We start from the raw sequence: 26,408 nt of genomic DNA, 5'->3' as shown, positions 1-26,408 counted from the left end.
ACACAGCAAAGTTTTGAGCTTTCCCAGATGTCGACATGGGCACGGTCATTATTCTCTTGACCGCACCAGTGTGTCATCACTCAATCAATTAATTGGATCTCTTGTTCAACCGCTCATCTCTCTCATCTGGTACTTAACAGGACAAGGACGCCCCAGGGGGTCATTGACACATCACAGCTTGCAGTTCGGGTATAAGGACAAGGGGATGAGGGATTTGACATGTCCTGTTTCCTCAGTACAGGAATCCTGGATGTACTGTTTGTTAAACTTTCCACTGAGTTGAGTTAACTTTGGTTTGAGATATATTGTCGATTTGGCTCCTTGTCCTAACCATGCAAGTCCCGACTCTGAATCTGGGCAGTTTTGCACCTCCATCTCCCTTCCCCTGCACTCCCCTGTGTTCGGACTACTCCAGATCCAGCAGCCGCAAGTCCTTCACCATTGATGCTCTCCTCTCCAGCTCCGGGACCTCCTCCTCCTCGGAAAGACCCAGTGCCGGCTGTTGCCCCAGCGCCAACTGTGCTCTGGCCTCCGCTCCCCCCGGGGTAGTTCTGAGCCCGCAGATCCCACAGTCTCTCTACCCGGGCTTGATCCATCCTCATCCCGGCTACCCTCTGTACTATGGAGCGCCCCTGGTCTACCGTCCAACCAGCTGCAGGGCGGCTCACTACACACATGGTAAGCAGTCTCGAGATTTGGTAAATGTCCCTGTTAATACAGAACATGTATTTTTTTTAAATATAACTCTTTATCTGTTGAGTTTGAGCTGGGATTGTTCTCCTTAAAGCAAAGAAGGTCAAGGGAAGGTTGGTAACCAGAGGACAGAGTTAAGGTGATTGGCAAAAGAACCAAAGGGTGAGATGCAGAGAATTTATTTTAACCCAGCCAGTTGTTGTGATGTGGAATGCGCTACCTGAAAACACATTCAATAGTAACTTTCAAAAAGGAATTGGATAAATATTTGAAAAGGAGAATATTTGCACAGCTCTGGGGAAGGAGCAGGGAGGGATTGGGGGGGGGGGGGTGCAGTGGGACAAGTTGGATAGCTCTTTCAAAGCACAGGCGTGATGGGCTGAATGGCCTCATTCTGTGCTGTATGATCCTGTAAATATTTTCTGAGCATTTGTACTTTTGTTTCAATTAATATTGGAGGAAAAAACAGTCCCCAGTATTTGAACAGTTTTTTTTTGTGGGAGGTGGGTATTACTGTGTGGTGGGAGGAGTGGCTCTACCATTATCTAGCTGGGTTTTCCAGCACTAGATGCAAATCATCTTTTATGTCCTTGTTCTGTCCTCAGAATACTCCTTGGCCAAGCCTGGCTTCACTCCATATAAATCAAAAGTAAGCAAATCAAAACGGGTCAGGACTATCTTCACCCATGAGCAGCTAGCCCGCCTGGAGAAGGAGTTTGCCCGACAGCAGTACATGGTGGGGTCCGAGAGGTTTCTGCTGGCATCTGCTCTGCAACTCAACGAATCACAGGTAGGGTCCCAAACTGGCAAAACTGCTCAGCTTCTTGTAGGATGTGCAGACAGAAAGGTGAAGATAGGACTTGCTTTTCGTTGCTCTACTCATTGCCTCAGGATTTTACAGAAGTAAAGAAGTACTTTTTGAAGTGTGACCACTGTTATAATGTAGGAAACACGAGAGCCAATTTGCGCACAGCAAGATCCCACAAACAACAATGAGCAACCCTTCTGTTTTAGTGACGTTTTATCAAGGTGATTCGATACTAAGTGTAAGAAAAATGGTGTTTACATTTTCTATGCTTTCCATCTCGGATGAGGCACCTGGAGCAGTAAGATCCCAAGTTTAATCTATTCTCTGCGGGAGTGGGGGTGGGGTATTTTTGTGGGGGAGGCAGTGGATGGGTGGATTACATAAAGCAGTGGGAGGGACACTAAAACTGATTTTTGTAAAACTGGACTAGGGTGGATAAGAACCACCCAGGGAGGAAACTCCCTTCCCAATACCCATGGACTAGATGGGCCAAATGGCCTTCTTCTATGCCGTAAATGACTCTATCTGGTACTGGATAACGTGTGTGAATGTTCAGTGAGGATAGATTCAGGCCTTTTTTGTGCTACATTCTGAGATCAAACAGCCTGTTGATACTTCCTGTCCAAACTAATACTTGAGCGAGTTATTGACGAGCAGCTGCACTTATGAAAGAGAAGGGGAGGAAACTGAAGACTATTTAATTGAATGACAATCACCCTTTCTATATCCAACCTTCACTCCTGTAGTAATTCTCATAGAAACATTGGGCTTCTCCCATTCCTTTAAGCCCAATAGAATATACAGCCAGAAATTATTAGTCTTTACTGTTATTTACATTCCACATGAGTCTCCTCCCATTCTTTCAACCTCATCTTAGCCTTTCCGCATGTCATTCATTCCCTTTTTTCTCATGTACCTGTCTAGTTTCCTTTTGAAGGTATCTAAGCTATTCACCTCAACCACTTCCTGTGGTAGCGAGTTCTACATTCTAACTGTTCTTAGAGAAAGAAAATTTCTCCTCATTTCCCTATTGGATTTATTAGTAACTATCTTGTATTTATGGCCCCTAGTTTTGGATTCTGTCACAAGTGGAAATATTCTCTCCAAATCTACCCTGTCCAACCCATTCATAATTTTGAAGACCTCAATTAGGCCACCTCCAAGTCTTCTCTTTTCTAAAGAGAAAAAAGCCCCAACCTGCTCAATTGTTCCTGCTAGCTGTAAGCTCTCAGTTTTGTTACCATCCTGGGAAATCCTTTTTGCACTTCCTCCCGTGCTTCTATGTCCTTTTTATTCAATTAGATTGTGGCTGACCTACCCCTCAATGTCATTTACCCACCTTTGTTCCAGATCCCTTGACAGCCTCACCCAAAATAAACTATCAATCTCCATATTGAAATCTCCACAGCCTGTTGGGGACAGAGTTCCAAATTTCCACTCCCTTTGTGTGAAAAGGTGCCTCCCGATTTCACGCCTGAAGGGCCCAGTTCCAATTTTAAGATTTTGCGCCCTTGTTCCAGATTCCCCCACCACAGGAAATAGTTACTCTCTATCTCTCCTATTGCATTCCATTATCGTTAAGCACCTTGTTCAGATCACACCCCAACCTTCCAAATGCAAGGAATACAAAGTTTAAGCAACCTGCCTCACAATTTAACCCCCTAAGCCCCAGTATCATTCTAATACATTGGCCAAAACTGAATGCATTTACTCCAGATGGGGTCTGACCAAGGCTCTATACAATTGAAGCATCACTTCCTCTCCTTTGTACTCTAACCCCTTGAGATAAAGGCTAATATTCAATTAGGCCGTTTGATTACTTTTTGTACCTCCACGCTTGCTTTTAGTGATTTATGTACATAAACATCCAAATCCCTTTGCTCCTGCACAGTTCCTAGATGTTTGCCATGAAGAAAATATTCCAATTTGACTTTCTCAGGTCCACCTCACACTTCCCCTTACTGAATTCCATCTGCCACAGTTTCACTCACTCACTCACTTTTGTCTCTGTCATTTTGGAACTTTCTGCTCCCATCCACACCTGCTCTGTCTTGGGAAAGTTCATGTCACAGCAATGTTCTGACTATCTCAGTGGCAAATGCATGTCTGAAGTTTTTCAAAGTGCCTTTTTAACTGCAGCAATCTTGTTGGAGAGTTTAGTTTTCCCCAGTGTTCCCTGTGCTGGATATCTGGAGAAGCACATGCTCTTTAGCACTCACTGTACCTGTTTCAGTCTCTAATTGGACTTCCGCATCTCCCTCTCCCCCACCCCACTGCTAGACTGCGTTGGTTATCCAGGTTCATTGAACTGGTATCTGCTAGGGTGGGGGGGAGGGGGGGGTGGGTGGGCACGAAGCAGGTTGTCCGCAGACCTCCAGGTAAGCGTAGCACTCTGGTTCTCTCTCGTCCGATGTGTTCAGTGGGCTCCAGTAAGCAAGTGGATTCTGAGCTTTATGACACTGTGTTGTGGGTCCCACCTGCGCTGCTTTGCCACTTTACGCGCACTTTAAAGAACTAGAGTTAAACCAGTGCACAGCTCGTAGGAAGGTGGCTGATTTCATTCTGTCTTCTGGTACAAGAGCTGCAACTCCTTCAAGGAAAGGGGGAAGAGAATAGAATAAAAGCAAAGCCTGAAAATGTCAGCCTGCATTCTTCTGGTGAGCACTTTTTTCAATGCTGGCAGCTGACCCATTTATTTTACTATCAGAATTAAAACGGCAAGGGGAGAATTCAAGCTCTCGTCAAAAGGAGGGCAAGCAGTCACAGACACTGTACATAGGGTCACAGGATCAACAGAGAGGAGCAAGGCCATTCATCCACAACACATAGGAGGCCATTCAGCCCCTCGAGGCTGTTACACAGGAGCAGAAGAGGGCCATTCAGCCCCTCGAGCCTGTTACACAGGAACAGGAGGAGGCCATTCAGTCCCTCAAGCCTGTTACATAGGAACAGGAGGAGGCCATTCAGCCCCTCAAGCCTCTTCCACCATTCAATTGGATTATTGCACCTCCAGGTCAGTTTACCCACCTTAGTTCCATATCCCTTGATACACTGACCCGACAAAAAATCTAACGATCTCAGCCTTAAAAGCTCCAGTTGACCCACACTCCACTTTGCGTGATGACGAGCTTCCTGATTTCACTCCTGAACGGCCTGGCTCTCATTTTAAGGTTATGCTCCCTTGTTCTGAGTTCCCCCCACTAGAAAACATAGTTTCTTTGTATCTACCCTATCAAATCCCTATATCATTTTAAACACAATTATATCACCTAAACCTTCTAAACTCAAGGAATTGACTAATTTTAGAATTGTGGCCCTTCACAACAGTGAGATGTAAGAGACACTTGGGAGTCTCATGATTTGTGTTTTTTTTTCCACTGTCAAGTTTTGACTTTGTTTCTTTACCTCCCTTCCAACCAACAGGTCAAAGTCTGGTTCCAGAACCGAAGAATCAAATGGAGGAAGCAGAGCCTTGAGCAGCAGCAGGCCAAGCTGGCCAGACTGGGCATTGTGGGCACACAGCCTAGCCCAGACTCTCCGAGCAGCGAGGAGGGGCCCTGCCCTGGGTCTCAGGACTCAGAGCAGAGAGGAGGGGCCCTGCCCTGAACCCCAGGAGAAGGACCAACCGTGAGGTCTTCCAGAATTTTCTCACAGACTCTCGGCGCATAGCCCTCCGTACTCCCACGCCCCACATCCCCACCTCTGCTACTGGTGCACTGGTAACACCGGGAACAGTTTGCTTGCATCCTGCCTCAGCGGCCGATACCAACCAACCATCCATGGAGCAGGCATCAGACCTGCGACTTCTCGTTGTATTTGACTCAGCTCCAAGTGTGTGTGTTTAATGTTAAGCTAAAAGAATGCATTTGTTCTAGCATTGCTATATCATATTCTGTATTGTAATATTAGTATAAATATACCTAATATATAACTGGAGTTTTAAAGGAGGTGTCTTCTCCTCTGTCTGAGCGTGTGAGATTATAGAATTGCAGAATAATACAGCACAGAAGAAGGCCATTCGGCCCATCATGTCTGTGCTGGCTCTTTGAAAGAGCTATCCATATAATCCCACTTCCTTGCTCTTTCTCCAAAGCCCTGTATTTTTTTTCCCTTCAAGTATTTATCCAATTCCCTTTTGAAAGTTACTATTGAATCTGCTTCCACTGCCCTTTCAGGCAGCGCGTTCCAGATCACAACAACTCACTGTTAAAATCAGTCTCCTCATTGCACCTCTGGTTCTTTTGCTGATTTTCTTTGCCCTCCGTTGATCGAACCTTCTGCCACTGGAAACAGTTTCTCCTTATCTACTCTATCAAGCCTCTTCATAATTTTGAACATAATAAAATATCCCAAGGCACTTCACAGGAGCATTAAACAAAATTTGACATCGAGCCTTAGAAGAAGATATGACCAGGTCAAAGTTTGAACAAAGAAGTAGGTTATAAAGAGCATCTTAAAGGAGGAGAGAGGTCGAGAGACGGAGAGGTTTAGGGAGGGATGCACAAGAGGCCAGAATTAGATAAGTGCAGATATCTCGGAGGGTTGTGGGGCTGGAGGAGATTACAGAGATAGGGAGGGGTGAGGCCATGGAGGGATTCGAAAAGAAGGATGAGAATTTTAAAATTGGGGCAGTGCTTAACTGGGAGCCAATGTAGGACAGCGAGCAGAGGGGTGATGAATGAAAGGGACTTGGTGCAAGTTAGGATACAGGCAGCCGACTTTTAGATGAGCTCAGGTTTATTGAGAGTGGAAGTTGGGAGGTTGGCAAGTAGACTGTTGGAATAGTCAAGTCTCGAGGTAACAGAGGCATGGATGGGCGTTTCAGTAGCAGATGAGCTGAGGCAGAGTTGTGTGATGTTACGGAGGTGTCTGGGTGATGATGCGGATATGTATTAGGAACCTCATCTCGGGGTCAAATACAACACCAAAGCTGAGAACAGACTGGTTTAGTCAGGGAGAGGGATGGAGTTGGTAACAAGGGAACAGAATTTGGAGCAATGACTGAAGACGATGGGCTGAATTTTACACCTCCCCAGCGGGTTGGATGGTGGCGTGGGGGAGAATGTGGGCGGCGTAAAATTGAGCGGGAGGCTCCGGGAGGCCTTCCTGCCCTGCTCCCGCCCCCGGTCAACTTTACGGTGGTCGGGCGGGGTGATGGGGGGGGGGGTGGGGGGGAGAGAAATCAGCCCACCTGCCCGAGGCCAATGAAGGCCCTTAAGTGGCCACAATGGCCACTTAAGGGCCCTCGCCCACCTCCCTGGGTATTTTACCTGTGGCAAGCAGGAGTGCTGGGGCCCGAATGAGGGCCGCATCTGCCTCCCAACCCACCCCCGGGACCCAAAATGCCCCTCCTCCCCCCAAACGACCACTCCAGCCTCACCAGGGCATGACCGATCTCACTGGTGTGGCATGCCCAACCTACTTTCACTCCTGGCTCCATGTGTTGGCTGGGCTGCAGTCCCATCAGTGGCCAGCACTCCTGTTGGCGCTGCTGGGACTAAGAGCTGCTGGCTCGTTGATTGGCCGACAGCTCAATGAGGCGGGACTTCCTCCCTTAAGTGGGTGGAAGTCCCGCCTTGGGACAATTAAAGCCCGGGGACAGATCCCCAGGCTAGGCAGAAGCGGGCTCGCCACTGACTTTTATGTTGATGGCGAATTCCCGTCCGCCTAAGGTGAAATCCAGGCCAATGGCTTCAGTCTTCCCAATATTTAATTGGAGCAGATTTCTGCTGATCCAGTACTGGATGTCAGACAAATAGTCTGATAATTTAGGGACAGTGGAAGGGTTGAGAGAGGTGATGGTGAGGTAGAGCTGGGTGGTGTTGGTGCAGATGTGGAAACTGACACCATTTATTTATTAATTTTTTATTTATAGATACAGCACTGAAACAGGCCCTTTGGTCCACCAAGTCTGTGCTGACCAACAACCACCCATTTATACTAATCCTATATTAATCCCATTTTTCCCTCTCACATCCCCACCTTCCCTCAATTCTCCTACCACCTACCTACACTCGGGGCAGCTTACAATGGCCAATTTACCTATCAACCTGCAAGTCTTTGGCTGTGGGAGGAAACCGGAGCACCTGGAAGAAACCCACACGGTCACAGGGAGAACTTGCAAACTCTGCAGAGGCAGTACCCAGAATTGAACCCGGGTCACTGGAGCTGTGAGGCTGCGGTGCTAATCACTGCGCCACTGTGCCGCCCTGTTTTCAGATAATGTTGCTGAAGGGCAGCATGTAGATGAGAAATAGGAGGGAGTCATCATGCTCAGTGCGAAGCTCAGCACGAGGGTAGGATGGAGCTGTTGGAGTTGCTGCTTGTAAGGAGGCAGCGATGAGTGCCTTGATGGGAGGATGCTGAGAGGCACAGAGGGAAGCTGTGAGCTTATCTAAGAGGGAGTCAAGCTTCAGAATGCAGCAGAACTTTTATCAATCCTCCCCTTAGCCTCCCCTGCTCTCCGGAGAACAATCCCAGCTTCTCCAGTCGCTTCACATAACTGAACACCCTCATCCCTGCTACCATTCTAAATCTCCTCTGCACCCTCTCCAAGGCCTTAACTGCCTTCCTAAAGCTCGGGACCCAGAGTGGTACACAATACTCCAGCCGAGGCTTGACCAGTGATTTATAAATATTTAGCATTACACGATTCTCTAGAAACACTGAAATGTGGATTGTGTCAAGGTGTTGATGCTTTTCTGTACACTTGCTCTGTTCCCTTATTACCCTCGCCATCATCATCATCATCATCATCTCCATCCTCCTCTCCACTGCCCCTCCATCCTGATCTATCTCACTCAGCATGTGGAATTCTTGTCAGGGAACAGAGGCATCGCTGAATTTTAAAGTTTAGTTTTAGTTTGGCTTTGTTTTGTCAATGGGGGAGTGAATCAGTGAGGATCTGACTATCACATTGGACCCTTTCTTGTGTGCACGACAGTTTGAAAAGCTGTTTTGCATCGGGTGGCATTTTTACATTTACAGTTTGTAACGAAATAAGCATTTTGGCAAATAAAGAATATCTCATTAAAAACCAGCAGGTGGTTGCCTGGGGGATTGCAACAGCCTTGGGACAAAAATGGAAGGCCCGAGCCATTGGTTGAATCATAGGAGCACAGAGCACAGAAGTACGTCATTCCTCCCATCCTGCCTGTGTCAGGCAGCTATCCAGTTATTCCCACTTCCCTGCTTTTTCCCCATGGCCGTGCAAATGTCGCCTTTTTAATTAAACATCCAGTTCACTTTTGAAAGTTATTACTGAATCTGCTTCCATCAATCTTTCAGGCAGTGCATTCCAGATCATAATAACTCACTGCATTTTTTGTTTCTTCTCATCTTCCCTCTGTTCTTTGCCAATCACCTTCAACCTGGGTCCTCTGGTTACCAAGCCTCCTGCCCCTGAAAACAGTTTCTCCTTATTAACTCTATTAAAACTTCTCATGATTTTGAACTCCTCTATCAAATCTCTTCTTAACTTACTTTGTGCCAGGGGCTGTCACAGACAAGCCTGATCTTCGCCAAGTGTCCATCACACACCTACCCTTTGCAGCAAGCTGTCACGAGATAACAATGAGGAAAGTTCTGGCTGTTCACAGTCACCCCTTTTTCACCCAAGGTGTTAATGGCAGCACATCCCACCAAGCCACACACCATCCTCACTTGGAACTATATCGCCGTTCCTTCACTGTCGCTGGGTCAAAATCCTGGAACTCCCTTCCTAACAGCAGTGTGGGAGTACCTACACCACATGGGCTACAGCGGTTCAAGAAGGCAGCTCACCACCACCTTCTCAAGGGCAATTAAGGATGGGCAATAAATGCTGGCCTGGCCAGCGACGCCCACATCCCATTAATTATTGAAAAAAATACAGAAACGTTCTGGCTCAGATGAGCAAACTCAGTGCGCATCAGGAATCAAATATGAGAGCTCTGTTGTGCATATAGCCCAGTGTCACCGACTTTGCACCTAAGAAAGATAGATTGGAGTATCTTTGAAATAGTCAGCAATTCTGGACAAACAAAGAAATTTGCGAGTCCGAATACCAAATCCTTAAAACCTCGTGCACAGGCACTAAGAGAAATGAAAAAGGCTCATGGAATGTTGATCTTTCTCGAGGGGGAGGGGGAGGGGGGCTGAAGTTCAAAAGAGGAAGTGATGCTTCATTTATATAGGGCTGCATTTTCCCTGCCCCAGGTGGTGAGAATGGAGGCAGGGAGGACTGGGAAATAGGGACGAGCCGGATCGGGATGCATTCCTACCTCTGGGGACGTTTCCGAGGTTGGTGGGGGGGTTTGCCTGGGAAACAAATTGGATGCACACTGAACAAAGGCGGGCAGTCAATTTCCATCTTTAAAGCCCCAATTCAGAGGGATTTAGAGGGCTCGCTGGCATTTTACACCTCTGAGGGTGCCTCATGTTGGGGTGCCCTCGCTCTCCCTGACCTGCCTCATCAGCACCCACATCTCCTGGTGGGGCTGCCAAAGCTTTAGAGATGCCTGCCCTCTAATTAGGCCAGAGCCTGTTTGTCATCTTTAACAGGACAATGAGCGCAAAGGTGGCCAATTAGGAGGCCGCCTCCAGGAAAATGGCTCTGCCAGACTCGCTGCCGGCAAGTGCAGGCTCGCGACCCCTGCCCCCCGCCTCCATTTGTCCCAAAGTCAGAGTCCCGAAGCCTGCGGGAAGATGCTGCTCATAAAGCCTTAGTCAAACCCCATCTGCAGCTCTGCGTTCAGTTCTGGGCACCACACTTCACGAAGGATATATTGGCCTCAGAGAAGGCGCAGCACAGATCCACCAGAATGATACTGGAGCTTAAAGGGTTAAATTATGAGGACATTGTGCATCGACTTGGTTTGTGAACAATGATCAAGGTTTTTAAAGTGATAAAGGGATTTGATAGGATAGTTACAGAGAAACTATTTCCTCTGTTAGGGGATCCAAAACTTGGGGAGATTATCTTAGAATTCGTACCAGGCCATTCAGGGGCAACCTCAGGAAGCATGTTTTCACATAAAGGCCAGTGGAAATCTGGAATTCACTCCCCCTAAAGGCTGTTGATGCCAAGGGTTAGTTGAAACTTTCAAAACTGAGATTGATAGATTTTGTTCGTAAGGATATATGAAGGGTATAGGGAAAATGGAGTTGAGGTATAGATGAGCTATGATCTAACTGACTGGTGGAACAGGCTTGTGGGGCTGAATGGCCTCCTCCTGTTCCCACATGCCTAAAGCCCTGGGAGGGAAATTGAACCTCGTTGTGCCTGTTTTTCAGGCGCAAAATGGGAGCACAGAGGTCCAATTTCCCATAGCCCAAGAGCGCCTGAAATATGTCCAATGTTATTTTGGGTCAAGTGGTATTCAGGCATCCCTAGCAGACGCCTTTCACATGCATCAGGCCCCTTGCATACTCGAGGGAAGGACCTAATTCCTGGTTCAGGATCCCTCGCGGAAATTCATCTTCAGTGTCGGAAGCATTCTATTATTTAATGACCTGTGTGCCTTGGTCCAATTATATACCAATCCCTAGGCCCACTTCACCCAAAGACAACATTTGCTCTTGCCTTTGAGGAACAACATCGTGAGAGATTAAGGTAGTAATTTTAAAGAGAAATAAAGGACTTGCATTTCTATATCACCTCTAGAACCTCAGGATGTCCCAAAACACAACCAATTAAGTACTTTTTTGCAATGAAATTGTTGCTGTAATGGAGGAAACACAGCAGAAGGATTGACCTGGGAGAAGTCTTGTTAGAATAGTGGCTGTGTTATCGTTTACATCCACCTGACAGGGCAGACTCGCTTCAATGTCTCATCTGAAAGATGGCACCTCTGACAGTGCAGCACTCCCTCAGTACCAGCACTAGAGAGTGTCAGCCTAGCTTGTGGGCTCAACATCAGCAGAGTGGGGCTTGAAACCTTGTCCTTTGGTGTCAGAGTGAGAGTGCTGGGCACTGAACCAAACTGCTACCTGAGAGCTTGCAAAGAGTTTTTCTTGCTTATGAAACAAGTGGGATAAGGTTAGTGAGATTCAGAGAGTCGCAGGCTCTCACAGTAAAGCCAGTGACCACACTCCCCCACAACCTCCACCAACCCCCAAACAGGACATTTCCACCTGACTTGTGCTAGCTTTTTTCTGGCTGTATCTCTCAGTCTACCGACCTACTCCATGGTAATGAGACAAGCTTTCCCCGTGTAAAGTGGATTATTTAACCAGGAATGCAAGCAGCCTGGGAATTTTGAAACTCCCCCTTTTCTGAAGGTCCGCTCCTAAGTTCACACTCTTTACTTTTCAAACATACAAAGGCTCAGAAAGGATTTTGGAAATAATCAGGGTTTCAAAAAGGAACTTAATTGTGCACAAAGTTATGTCGAATTGCATAGATTTTACAGCTCGAAAACAAGCCATTCAATCCAATTGGTCTATGCCAGTGTTTATGCTCCACACCAGCCTTGTCCCAAACTACTTCATCAAATCCCTTTACCATATCCTTCCAGCAAAGGGGCTCAGATCGCAGAGAAAAACTGGGTCAACGTCAATTCTGATATGTTCCCATCTTAGACCACATCCATATGCACTTACTGTGCACTCAGTCCTCGATCTCAGTTGTAAGCATATCTTATTTAGCAATGAAATTCCATTGTGTGGAATCCTGTATTTATTTGTCAAACAGGAGCACTGATTGTGGGATTTTCTCTCCCCTCCTCTTCTGTTCCTACATTATAACAGTAATTACACTTCAAAAATACTTCATTGACTGTAAAAGGGCTTTGAGATGTCCAGCGGTTGTGAAAAGCACTCCATAAATGCAAGTCTTTCTTTTTCTTTTGGATGCTGGCTTGCTGGGGCATAGTTTCATGGGGACTGTGGTCTCTGACGCCTTGGTCTTGATGTTTTCCTTGCTGTGAACTTAAACTGCAAGTGTTGCTTCAGGGACCTGACCTCACATGCACCACCACTGATTTAATACTTTTGGAAGTAGGACACTATGCAAAGGTTGATGTTCGAAGAGGCAGCAGGTTCCTTGGAGTCCAACCTTCCCTTATTCTAGTGACACTTCAATGAACTATTGCTTGTTTGGCAGGCATAGATTGACAGTGAGTTGGGAAGTAATTGATATTACAAGATGTGTTAAACAGATAATGAGGGGTTGGATTTCACTCGGTGATACAGTTTAAGCTCCATTTTCAACTGCACTCCGACTAGCTGTTTATAACTGAGATAGTTTATAAAGTTACAGCAAATCAGGAGTCAGTCCTGGTTTTGTTAAAGAGAAATTGTTTTCAGTGGCCGGATGGTCAATGATCAGAGGTCAGATTTAAGGTGATTGGTGAAAGAGCCAGAGAGAGCATGAGAATGCATGAGAATTTTTTTTACATTGCCTGAAAGGGGAGTGAAAGCGGATTCAATCCTAATTTTCAAAAAGCAATTGGATAAATAACTGAAAAGGAGAAATTTTCAGGGCTACAGGTAAAAAGCAAGGATGTGAGACTGAAGAGCCAGCACAGGAATGATGGTAAGAATGGCCTCCTTCTGTGCTGGAGGCTTCTATAGTTCTATGATTAAACTAGCAAGGAACTGCATAAGAAACACTCGTTGCTCAAACTTGGATCTTCACGACAAAGCCCAGTTTCTCGATGGGTGAGGGGTACCTGAAGAAAAAGCATAGGCCCAACACCTTGCTCCCATTGCCTTTAGTAAAGCCTGTGTCAGGACAATGTGAATCAAGCAACAAAATAAATCCTGCAGTTTCCAAACCCTGGAACAGCAGTTTCATCAAATGCTTTGTCTATTCTGTCACAGTCTCACTATCAGTCAATACTGAACACAAACTGACTGAACCGTTACACTCGGCACAAAGAGGATTAGACGGAGTTTGCAGAGGATTACCATCCAGCTAATTGGGAATCTGCGCTACACTGGAACCAAGAATCCCCTTTAATTGGACTGAAATAGGCACTACAGATGATTGAAGCAGATCTTGCTATTGGGATTCTGTTCAATGGGAGTGAATGGGAAGGGGTTTGGGTCCATTGGAATTCTGTTCAATGGGAGTGAATGGGAAAGGGTGTGATCCTTTGGGATTCTATACAGTGGGAGTGAATGGGAAGGGGTTTGGGTCCTTTGGGATTCTTTTCAATGGGAGTGAATGGGAAAGGGTTTTATTCATTGAGATTTTGTTCAATGGCAGTGAATGGGACGGGGTTTGATCTATTGGGATTCTATACAGTGGGAGTGAATGGGAAGGGGTTTGATCCATTGGGATTCTATACAGTGGGAGTGAATGGGAATGGGTTCACTTTATTGGGATTCTGTGCGGGCATATGATCCACTGGGATTCTGTACAGCAGGAGTGAATGCAAAGGGGTTTGATCCAATGGGATTCTATACAGTGGGAGTGAATGGGAAGGGGTTTGGGTCCTTTGGAATTCTGTACAGTGGGAGTGAATGGGAAGGGGTTTTATTCATTGAGATTTTGTTCAATGGCAGTGAATGGGAAGGGGTTTGATCCATTGGGATTCTATACAGTGGGAGTGAATGGGAATGGGTTCGCTTTATTGGGATTCTGTGCGGGCATATGATCCACTGGGATTCTGTACAGCAGGAGTGAATGCAAAGGGGTTTGATCCAATGGGATTCTATACAGTGGGAGTGAATGGGAAGGGGTTTGGGTCCTTTGGAATTCTGTACAGTGGGAGTGAATGGGAAGGGGTTTTATTCATTGAGATTTTGTTCAATGGCAGTGAATGGGAAGGGGTTTGATCCATTGGGATTCTATACCGTGGGAGTGAATGGGAAGGGGTTTGATGCATTGGGATTCTATACAGTGGGAGTGAATGGGAATGGGTTCGCTTTATTGGGATTCTGTGCGGGGATATGATCCACTGGGATTCTGTACAGCAGGAGTGAATGCAAAGCGGTTTGGTTCATTGGGATTCTGTACAGCAGGAGTGAATGCGAAGGGGTTTGATCCAATGGGATTCTATACAGTGGGAGTGAATGGGAAGGCATTTGGGTCCTTTGGAATTCTGTACAGTGGGAGTGAATGGGAAGGGGTTTTGTCCATTGGAATTCTGTACAGTGGGAGTGAATGTGAATGGGTTTGCTTTATTGGGATTCTGTGCGGGGGTTTGATCCACTGGGATTCTGTACACTGGGAGTGAATGGGAAGGGGTTTGATCCATTGGGATTCTGTACATTGGGAGTGAATGGGAAGGCATTTGGGTCCATTGGGATTCTGTGCAGTAGGTAGGAATGGGAAGGGTTTATCCACTGTTATTTTAACCTTGGATTGGGAATGCATCTATCTGGAGTTGGCTGTTTTAGTTCTAATGGAATTTCTGTTGTGAGAGGCCAACCAGCCCCTCAAACCTGTTCCATTGTTTAATTTCGTCATAACTGATCGCTACCTCATTTCATTACCTGTATTTGTTGCCTTGATATCTTAACCTAACAAGAGTCTTGATCATCTCAATTGAATCCAGGAATCCCCAGCCTTTTGGAGGAGATAATTTCAGATACCCATTGCTCTGTGTGTGAGGGAGTGAAGAAGATCTGGCGACGAATGGCTAAACTAATATTCCTTCAAATACTTTCAAGTCTGTGCCATTTGGAGTTAAGGTAGTGAAGATGGAGGCTGTATCAGGGGAAATGAACAGTGTGAGTTTGAGTAATTATGACCTTTACTGGGGGACAAGGCATCAAAGGTGGAAGTGAGGATGTGACTGAGCAGATCGATAGATGCAGAAGCATCATGGCAGATAAAGGGTTAAAGGCTGGACAGTTAGGAATTAGAAAGTGTTGTTGTAAGTGACGCAGGAAAGAGTTTTTTCCCAGGGGCCGACACAAAGGAAATGAGGTTGGGACAGGGAAGTGGGCTATGAGGGATACAAAACATTGATCAGAGACGGCATTGTCTGTGAGTGAGATAACAGATGGCTTTCCTTCCCCGCTTCCGGGATCTAGGCCCTATATTTAAATGTACTTCACCTGAGCACTACCCAAGAGGAGGGGGCAGAATTCAGAGCCCACAAGAGAGCAGGAGCAGAATGGAAAAGAAATTACTGCCCGTTCGGTGAAGGTGAAAAGTTGTCCCCTTGGATTTATATATTTTTTATTATTATTCATTCTCAGGATGTGGACGTTGCTGTCAAGGACAGCTTTTATTTCCCTCAAGAAGGTGGTGGTGAGCTGTCTTCTTGAATCGCTACAGTCTGTGTCGTGTAGGTACACCCACAGTGCTGTTAGGGAGGGAATTCCAGATTTTTAACCTAGCGATGATGAAGGAATGGTCAATATACTTCCAATCATAGAATGATTACAGCACAGAGGAGGACATTCAGCCCATCATGTCTGTGCTGGCTCTCTGCAAGAGCGATTCATCTAGTCCCACCACCCCCACAACACCAACACCTTCCTTGTAGCCCTGCAAATTTTTTCTCTTCAGATAATTATCCAATTCCCTTTTTAAAACCACATTGAACCTGCCTCCACCACACTCTCAGGCAGTGCATTCCAGATCCTAACCACTCGCTGCGTAAAAATGTTTTTCCTAATATCGCCATTGCTTCTTTTACAAATCACTTTAACGCAGAGTGCTTCAGTGCAGAGGGATCTGGGTGTCCTAGTGAATGAATCGCAGAAATCTAGTATGCAGGTACAGCAGGTGATAAGGAAGGCAAATGGAATTTTGGCATTTATTGCTAAAGGAATAGAGTATAAAAGTAGGGAAGTGTTGCTGCAACTGTACAAGGCATTAGTGAGACCGTACCTGGAGTATTGCGTACAGTTTTGGTCCCCTTACTTGAGCAGGGATGTAGTTGCATTGGAGGCAGTTCAGAGGAGGCTCACTAGATTGATTCCGGGGATGAGGGGTTTGTCTTATGAAGAGTGATTGAGCAGTTTAGGCCTTTACTCTCTAGAGTTTGGAAGAATGAGAGGAGATCTAATTGAGATATATAAGATGATTAAGGGGATTGACTCAGAGTAGACTTAGAGAGGATGTTTCCTCTTGTGGGGCAATCTAGAGCGAGAGGTGATAGTTTTAGGATAAGAGGTAGCAGATTTAAAACAGAGATGAGGAGAAATTACTTCTCTCAAAGGGTTGTGAGTCTGTGGAATTCACTATCCCAGAGTGTGATGGATACCGGGACATTGAGTAAATTTAAGGAGGAAATAGACAGATTTTTAATTAGAAATGGGTTGAAGGGTTATGGAGAACGGGCAGGAAAGTGGAGTTGAGAGAGAGATGAGATCAGCCATGATCGTATTGAATGGTAGAGCAGGCTCGAGGGGCTGAATTGCCTACTCCTGCTCCTAGTTCTTTTGTTCTTATGTTCAGTGTCCCCTGGTTCTCGATCCTTCTGCCAACAGGAACAGTTTCTCCCTATCTACTCTGTCCAGACTCCTCATAATTTTAAAATGGTGAGATGGTGTGTGGAACTAGGAGGTGGTGGCGTTCCCTAATGTCTTCTGCCCTTGTTCTTCTAGGTGTGAAAGTTGCGTGTTTGGGAGATGCTGTCAAAGTAACCTTGGCAGTGCATCTTGTAGGTGGTACACACTGCTGCCACTGTGTGCCAGTGGTGGAGGGAATAGATGTTTGAGCTAGTTGTTGTTATAATTATTATTATTTAGGAACCATACCCCAAACAGAATCGCCATTCTTAGACGAGGAGAAGGAAATTAGTTGGTCAAAAATGAATAAAAATATCAATATTACAGTCAAACAATGAAACAATGTGTATACTGTGAAACTGAACAATGTGTGGATATTTTGGGCTTCAATATGATTACATAGATGTCAGGACTAAAGACCCATTGACTCGTCCAACTGTCCCAGCGACAGCTTCTGAAATTCAAAGTGTTATCTGAAGTTTATCACCAACCCCCAGTCCTTCAAATCCCATAACTTTAACGCTAATAAAATGCTGTTTTCAGTCTTCTTCCTGAAAAGGAAAAGGAAGAAAGGTTTTATGAAAATAATCTCTGCGTTAACCTTCCAGTCAGAAGCACAGACCCACATGATGGGCTTGAACTGTCTGAACACTGATCTGGGTCCATCCGCCACAGCGGTGGGGGAACTTCAGACAGAGTATCAAGTGTCAAGAGACAGAGAGAGAGAGAGAGAGAGAGAGAGATGCAGAGATGTAGAGAAGTACAGAGAAACTGGAAAGATACACCAGAAACAAACACTCCCCTTGCAGAAGAGATAGAGATGTACAGAGAGAAAGAAGAGATAGACTAGTAACAAGCACGCCCATAACAGAGAGGGGGAGAAAAAAGAGAGATAAAGAGATAAATAGGGAGAGAGAAAAAAGGGAGAGACAGAAGTACAGAGAGAATAGGCAAATACATCATTAATAAGCACTCTCATAACTGAAAGGGCAGAGAGAGAGATACCTGGATAGATATAAGAGTCTTGCAGGCTGATTAAAGTGGGGAAATTGTTTGGATAGGTTCCTTATCTACAATTTTTCTGTAACTCTCAGCTTCCTCTTCAGTGTGTGTAGTTTGAAGGCAGGAATTGAAGAATGGAATAGTGTGATAAATATACTGATTCTAGGCAACTGCGATGATGTGGGAGCAATCCTTACTGTTCATTTCTGGGCTTGGGGCAGAGTTAGGGAGACTGGAGCCTATTTTTGAGCTCCTGTTTGCTTAATTCGCCCCTGATCCCAATGAAGTTGTCAGTGTGTGAGACGCGGGCATTGTGAAGTGCTAATCCCTGCCTCCCCGTGACCGTCTCTGATCGGATCAGCCTAGTGTGTCTACATCTTTACTTTATTTTCAAAGCCCATCATTTTTGTGATGTTGCTGAGGTCAGTTTGCCTGGAGGCAATGATCGTCTGCTTGGCTGTGTCAGAGCTCGGCATTAGATACACCAGCTTCAGACTCCTTAATCTCACTGGGAGCGAAGCAGTGCATGATAAGGCACCTTATCATCTCACATTGTCCCCAAAAAATATACCTTATTCATAAAAATCTGAAAACAATACAGAAGCAAAACAGTTCAAAACAGCACCAGGTTGACATTCCAGAAAGTGCAGAGGAAATCAGTTTTCTTCAATACAGAAGTGCGTTGCCTTACAACCCTTCCATTCCATTTTACATGCCATATACGTGTTACAGCAAACCAATATTTGGTGTATACAGCCCGAGGGGTTTCCCATGGTTCCAGCCCCTTGGTTCACTCTGGCAGGAGGTCCTTACACAGTGGTCTTTCCCCATTGAGCCTTTGCCACAGCTGCACCAAGCTTTAGTGCATCCCCTCAGCACGTAGTCCTGGACCTTGGAATGTGCCAGTCTGCAACACTCAGTCGTGGACAACTCTTTGCACTGGAAGACCAGCAGGTTTCGGACAGACCAAAGAACGTCTTTCACCAAATTGATGGTCCTCCAGCAGCAGTTGATGTTTATCTCGGTTGCATCCCTGGGAACAGCCCGTACAGCACAGACTTCTGCGTTACAGAGCTGCTCGGGATGAACCTCGACAAAAACCACTGCATCCCTTTTCACACCTGCTTTGCAAAGGCACATTCCAGAAGGAGGTGGGCAACAGTCGCTTCCCCACCACAGCCACCTCGAGGGCAGCGTGCGGAAGCGGTGAGATTCCAGGCATGCAGGAAGGATCTGACGGGGAGGGCCCTTCTCACCACCAGTCAAGCTATGTCTTGGTGCTTGTTTGAAAGTTCTGGTGATGAGGCATTCAGTCAAATGAGTTTGGCAGTCTGCTCGGGGAACCGTCTGACAGGATCTACCATCCCTTTGTCCCGTAGGGCCTTGAGGCCATTCTGTGCAGACCACTGCCTGATGGATTGGTGGTCAAAGGTGTTTTTTGGCACAAACCTTTCCACGAAGGATAGGTGATACGGCACAGTCCAACTGGATGGAGCATTCCGTGGCAATGTGGCCAGACCCATCCTTCGCAACGCCGGGGACAGATAGAACCTCAGTACATAGTGATACTTGGTGTTAGTGTACTGGGGTTCTACGTACAGCTTGTTGCAGCCGCACGCGAAGGTGGTCATCAGGATGAGGTCAATGTTAGTTACGCTTTTTCCGCCTTTTTCCAGAGGTTTGAACATCGTGCTCCCCTGGACCCAGTCCATTTTGCGTCTCCAGATAAAGCGGAAAATGGCTCAGGTGACTGCCACGGCACAAGAGTACGGTCTGGGCCAGACCTGCGCCACGTACAGCAATACCGTGATCACCTCACGCCTGACGACCAGGTTCTTACCCACAATGGAGAGAGATCGCTGCTCCCACATGTTCAGTTTATGGTGTACCCTGGCTACTCGCTCCTTCCAGGTTTTGGCACACGCCTCAGCCCTTCCGAACCATATCCCCAGCACTTTCAGGTAGACTGACCTGACGGTGAAGGGGACAAAGGATCAGTCGGCCCCGTTCCCAGAGAACATGGCCTCGCTCTTGCCGCGATTTACTCCCGAGACCAGTTCAAACTGGTCGCAGATGCTCATCAGTCTGCGAATGGATGGCGGATCCGAGCAGAAGACGGCGACGTCGTCCATGTACAGGGAGGCTTTGACCTGAGTGCCTCCGCAGCCTGGGATTGTCACTCCTCTTATACTCGCATCTTTCCTAATGGACTCAGTAAAAGGTTCGACACAGCAAACAAACAAGGTAGGGGAGCGAGGATAGCCTTGTCTGACTCCAGATTTGATGGGGAAACTTTATGATTCCCACCCATTGATTGAGACTGCGCTACTGATGATTGTGTAGAGCAGTTTGATCCAATTGCAGATTTCCTCCCCAAACTTTTTTTTCCCAAAATATACTTCATTCATAAAAATCTGTAAAAAATACATTACCAGTTTCAAACAGCACCAAGTCAAAAATTACACAGTGCAAAGGTGATCAGTTTCCTTCAATACAATAATGCGTTGCTTCACAACCCTTCCATTTCATTTGTCATGCCATATACATTTTTACATTTTACAGCAAATGAAAATTTCCCCGATACAGTTCGAGGGGTTTCCCATGGATCCAGCCCCTCCGTTCAGCTTGGTGGGGGGACCTTACACTGTGGTCTTTCCCCATTGAGCTGCTCCAAGCTTTAGTGCGTCCCCTCAGCACGTAGTCCTGGACCTTGGAATGTGCCAGTCTGCAACATTCGGTGGTGGACAACTCTTTGCACTGGAAGACCAGCAAGTTTCGGGCAGACCAAAGGGCGTGTTTCACTGAATTGATAGTCCTCCAGCAGCAGTTGATGTTTGTCTCGGTGTGCGTCCCTGGGAACTGTGCGATGCACTGTGCTTCTCTCTCTCTCTCTCTCTGTCCCCTTACCCCACTCTGCCGTCTGCCCTTTTAGGTGAATGTGAAGGATCCCACAGCACTGTTTTGGAGAAGAGCAGGGGAGTTCACCCTGGTGTCCTGGAGAAGAGCAGGGGAGTTCACCCTGGTGTCCTGGAGAAGAGCAGGGGAGTTCACCCTGGTGTCCTGGAGAAGAGCAGGGGAGTTCACCCTGGTGTCCTGGAGAAGAGCAGGGGAGTTCACCCTGGTGTCCTGGAGAAGAGCAGGGGAGTTCACCCTGGTGTCCTGGAGAAGAGCAGGGGAGTTCACCCTGGTGTCCTGGAGAAGAGCAGGGGAGTTCACCCTGGTGTCCTGGAGAAGAGCAGGGGAGTTCACCCTGGTGTCCTGGAGAAGAGCAGGGGAGTTCACCCTGGTGTCCTGGAGAAGAGCAGGGGAGTTCACCCTGGTGTCCTGGAGAAGAGCAGGGGAGTTCACCCTGGTGTCCTGGCCAATATTCATTCCTCACCAATATTACATTAAAAAAATGATCTGCTCATTTATTTCATTGTTATTTGTGAGACTTTGCTGTCTGTGAATTGAGTGATGCATTTCCTGCATTACAATTTCCACCTAGAAGGACAAGGGCAGCAAATACATGGGAACACCACCACCTGCAAGTTCCCCTCCAAGTCACACACCATCCTGACTTGGAACTATATCGCCGTTCCTTCACTGTCGCTGGGTCAAAATCCTGGAACTCCCTTCCTAACAGCACTGTGGGTGTTCCTACATCACACAAACTGCTGTGGTTCAAGAAGGCAGCTCACCACCACCTTCTCAAGGGCAATTAGGGTTGGGCAATAAATGCTGGCCTGGCCAGTGACACTCACAACACAAGAAATTTTTTAAAAAAGGAAAGGAAAACTGAGAGGGAAAACAGAAGGCCTAAGATCACCACCCACCTAGCTATTAGCTGGTGGGTTATTGTCAGTTTGATAATGATCCTTAGAACATTCTTTCAATCGTAACCCTTCATTAGCAATTGCTAATCTTTTGCATCCTGTACCCAGTGCTAACTTCCCCTCAACACAGCAGTGTGACATTTTCTCTTTAATTAAGTGAACACAAACACACTAGTAGTGACACTAATTTGTTCAGGTGAGCGGGTTAAAGGACTGGGATAATAACCTGCATCTCAACAGCCTTTCTTGTGTTGTTGGAATAACCTTCAACAAGACTCAAGGCCTATTTTGCAGGAGGTGGGTTCTGGAGAGCAGGAACTCCAGTTCTGTACCACGACCCGCCACCACCTCCCTCACCCAAACTCCCTGTAAACTCAGCTCCCCACGGGAATGGCCATATCTCCCTTCCCGTGCTTTTAAAACCAAGTACAGGTGGATCAGTTCTCTCACTATCAATACATTTAATGTATAATTTCCCCAACCATCAGCATAATTACTCCAACACTCAGTATAATTCCCCATACATCAATATAAACACCCAGACACTCAGTATAAGACCTATAAAACTCGATAAAACCCTATCAACACTCTATGAAAATTTGCCATTACTACCCATTTTACTGACCAAACCAAGTTCAATTTTACCCTCATTTTTCTAACCTCCCTTTTAATAAAATGGATGTGAGGGTCCTTGAGAGAGTGCAGAGGAGATTTACCAGAATAATTCCAAGGATGGGGATTTTAGCGACAAGGTTAGTTTTTTTTTTAGAGATACAGCACTGAAACAGGCCCTTCGGCCCACTGAGTCCGTGCCAACCATTAACCACCCATTTATACTAATCCTACACTAATTCCATATTCCTACCACATCCCCACCTGTCCCTATATTTCCCTACCACCTACCTATACTAGGGGCAATTTATAATGGCCAATTTACCTATCAACCTGCAAGTCTTTGGCATGTGGGAGGAAACCAGAGCACCCGGAGGAAACCCACACAGACACAGGGAGAACTTGCAAACTCCACACAGGCAGTATCCAGAATTGAACCCGGGTCGCTGGAGCTGTGAGTCTGCGGTGCTAACCACTGCGCCACTGTGCCGCCCTGTTTTCAGATAATGTTGCTGAAGGGCAGCATGTAGATGAGAAATAGGAGGGAGTCATCATGCTCAGTGCGAAGCTCAGCACGAGGGTAGGAAGGAGCTGTTGGAGAAGGTGGAGTTGATCTCCTTGGAGCAAAGGAGATTGAGGGGAGATTTGATCGAGGTGTACAAGATTATGATAGGTTTGGATAAGTTAGACAAAGAAAAGCTGTTCCCATTGGCTGATGGCATAAGGACTGGGGGACACAGATTTGAGGTTTTAGGCAAGAGATGCAGGGGGGATGTGAGGAAGAACTTTTTTATGCAGCATGTGACTTTATGAGTTCTTTATGTTGTCTGATGTAATATAAATGAGTTGCATGGAGTCTAGTTGGTTGATGATCTCAAGCAGGTTTATTACCACTAAACTATTATATACAGTAAAGAGCAAAATATTTATAGAACCTTACTGAGGGTGTTACAGTTGCAAAGTAACTCTGGCTTTGAGTCACATGACTACATCCTAGTACTTGGCTCATTCGCATTCTAAGATCTTAAAGGGACATCACTCTTAAAGGCAATCATACAACAACCCCTTTCTTTCCAAAGATAAGTCTTGAATGCTAAAAGTAAAAATACATAAAATTAGAAAACATCAAAATTAGTTATGCAGGATATAGATTATAAAATTTACAAGTATAGAAGCTTAAGAGTCCATATATCGTTTCGGTGCCCCATTCTCTTCCCATAGCCTGGTATCAATCCCAAACTAATCCCACTGCCCCATTCTCTTCCCATAGCCTGGTATCAATCCCAAACTAATCCCACTGCCCCACTCTCTCCCCATAGCCTGTATTAATCCCAAACTAATCCCACTGCCCCTCTCTCTCCCCATCCCCTGTATCAATCCCAAACTAATCCCACAGCCCCTCTCTCTCCCCATCCCCTGTATCAATCCCAAACTAATCCCACTGCCCCTCTCTCTCCCCATCCCCTGTATCAATCCCAAACTAATCCCACTGCCCCTCTCTCTCCCCATCCCCTGTATCAATCCCAAACTAATCCCACTGCCCCACTCTCTCCCCATAGCCCTGAATCAATCTCAAACTAATCCCACTGACCCACTCTCTTCCCATAGCCCTGTATCAATCCCAAACTAATCCCACTGACCCACTCTCTCCCTATAGCCCTGTATCAATCCCAAACTAATCCCACTGCCCCACTCTCTCCCCATAGCCCTGAATCAATCTCAAACTAATCCCACTGACCCACTCTCTTCCCATAGCCCTGTATCAATCCCAAACTAATCCCACTGACCCACTCTCTCCCTATAGCCCTGTATCAATCCCAAACTAATCCCACTGCCCCACTCTCTCCTCATAGCCCTGTATCAATCCCAAACTAATCCCACTGACCCACTCTCTTCCCATAGCCCTGTATCAATCCCAAACTAATCCCACTGACCCACTGTCTCCCCATAGCCCTGTATCAATCCCAAACTAATCCCACTGCCCCACTCTCTTCCCATAGCCCTGTATCAATCCCAAACTAATCCCACTGCCCCACTCTCTCCTCATAGCCCTGTATCAATCCCAAACTAATCCCACTGCCCCACTCTCTCCTCATAGCCCTGTATCAATCCCAAACTAATCCCACTGCCCCACTCTCTCCCCGTAGCCCTGTATCAATCTCAAACCAATCCCACTGCCCCACTCTCTCCCTATAGCCCTGTATCAATCCCAAACTAATCCCACTGACCCACTCTCTTCCCATAGCCCTGTATCAATCCCAAACTAATCCCACTGCCCCACTCTCTCCTCATAGCCCTGTATCAATCCTAAAGTTAGGTCAGTTTAACGTACATTTTATGGAAGGTGTGAGAATGTGCTCTGATGGAATTAAATGATGACCGATATGGGAAATGCACATTTATATGCGTGACCTTCTGGCACAGAGAACGTGCTGGCAAATCTCTTACTATTCTTTGAGGGTGTAATAAACCCTGTGGACAACGGGTGCTCAGAGAATGCTTTCCTTTAGATTTCTGGAAAGCTCTTAATTCAATGCCCACAGGACGCTGGTGCAAAGGTTTGAAAGGCACGATGAGGGTCTTTAACAATTACAAGTCATGCACCTCGCCCTGCTTTATATTGGAGTTCAATCCACATGTTGATCACTCAGTTCCTGAAGATGAGCTTCCCGATATCAATCTAGATCCTGGAACTCCCTCCCCAACAGTGCTCTTACATCACATGGACAGTAGCGGTTCAAGAAGGCAGCTCACCACCACCTTCTCAAGGGCAATTAGGGTGGACAACAAATGCTGGCCTTGACAGTGATGCCCACATCCCGTGAATGAATTTAAAAAGTCTCAAATTCAGCATTGATTAGTTGGGCTCTCCACTCTCCTAATTTAATTGAAAGTAAAATTCTATTCCATGCTACTTACTATTTTATCTTACTCTATAAACAAGGATCGTTCTCTATTTATTTTCGATTTAGAAATACAGCACTGAAACAGGCCCTTCGAGTCTGTGCCAACCAAGAACCACCCATTTATACTAACCCTACAGTAATCCCATATTCCCTACCACCTACCGACACTAGGGACAATTTATAATGGCCAATTTATTTATCATCTGCAAGTCTTTGGCAGTGGGAGGAAACCGGAGCACCTTGCAAAAACCCACACAGTCACAGGGAGAACTTGCAAACTCCACACAGGCAGTACCCAGAATTGAACCCAGGTCCCTGGAGCTGTGAGGCTGCGGTGCTAACCACCGCGCCACTGTGTCGTTCTCCTTAGAACAGAGAAGGTGAAGCGGGGGTGGGGGTGTGGATTTAATAAAGGTATCCAAAACCATGAGGGGTTTTGATATAGTGAATCGGGAAAAACCGTTTCCAGTGGCAGGAGAGCTGGTAACCAGAGATTTAAGGTAATTGGCAAAAGGAGATGAGAAATCTTTTTACACAGTGAGTTGTTGTGATCTGGAATGTGCTGCCTGAAAGGGCGGTGGAAGCAGATTCAATAGTAACTTTCAAAAGGGGAATGGGATAAATACTTGAAAAGGAAAAATTTACAGAACTATGGCACAAGAGCACGGGACTGTGATTAATTAGATAGCTCTTCGGAAGAGCCAGCACTCACACGATGGGCTGAGTAGCCTCCTTCTGTGCTGTAAGGTTTTATGATTCTGTGTGATCACCCCTGAAATGTTTCCTCTCAGGGCTGAAATAGCCAAGATTCTTCTCCCGTCTTTGTTCTCAGCAATATACAACAGTGCAAGTGTCCCATGTCAACACAGTTGCCTTCCTGGGGGGGGGATGGGATTCCATAGCACTCACTCGCGGAAAACTGGAGGTAGTGGTTTCCCCTGACTCCACAGTATTAAGGATGAAGAGACCGCTTAATAGTCCCAAACAGAACAGGCCCAGCTCCTTTACGATCCAATTTACCAGTGGCAGCCTAAACAGGTCTTAGGAACCTCACCGAGCTGTTGTTGAGTGGGTAACACTCTCACTCCGGAGTCAGAGGATGTGGGTTCAAGACCGTCTCCAAAGACTGGAGCACATAACCCAGGCAGTACTGAGGGAATGCGACAGTGTCTGAGGTGA

The 26,408-nt window shown here is 46.4% G+C and overlaps 1 protein-coding gene across 1 annotated transcript; it reads left to right on the top strand.

Moving 5' to 3' along the window:
- The first annotated feature begins 332 nt into the window (after positions 1–332).
- LOC137378527 (homeobox protein not2-like) lies at positions 333–5,107 on the top strand. Its single transcript, XM_068052770.1, has 3 exons — positions 333–678; positions 1,299–1,483; positions 4,925–5,107. Exons 1-3 carry the CDS (start codon positions 333–335, stop codon positions 5,105–5,107), a joined length of 714 nt encoding a protein of 237 aa, XP_067908871.1.
- Positions 5,108–26,408: the final 21,301 nt, after the last annotated feature.

Source organism: Heterodontus francisci, chromosome 1 (genome assembly GCF_036365525.1).
Source record: "Heterodontus francisci isolate sHetFra1 chromosome 1, sHetFra1.hap1, whole genome shotgun sequence".
NCBI classification, from domain to species: Eukaryota; Metazoa; Chordata; class Chondrichthyes; order Heterodontiformes; family Heterodontidae; genus Heterodontus; species Heterodontus francisci.
This window is presented reverse-complemented; position numbering and strand designations above follow the sequence as displayed.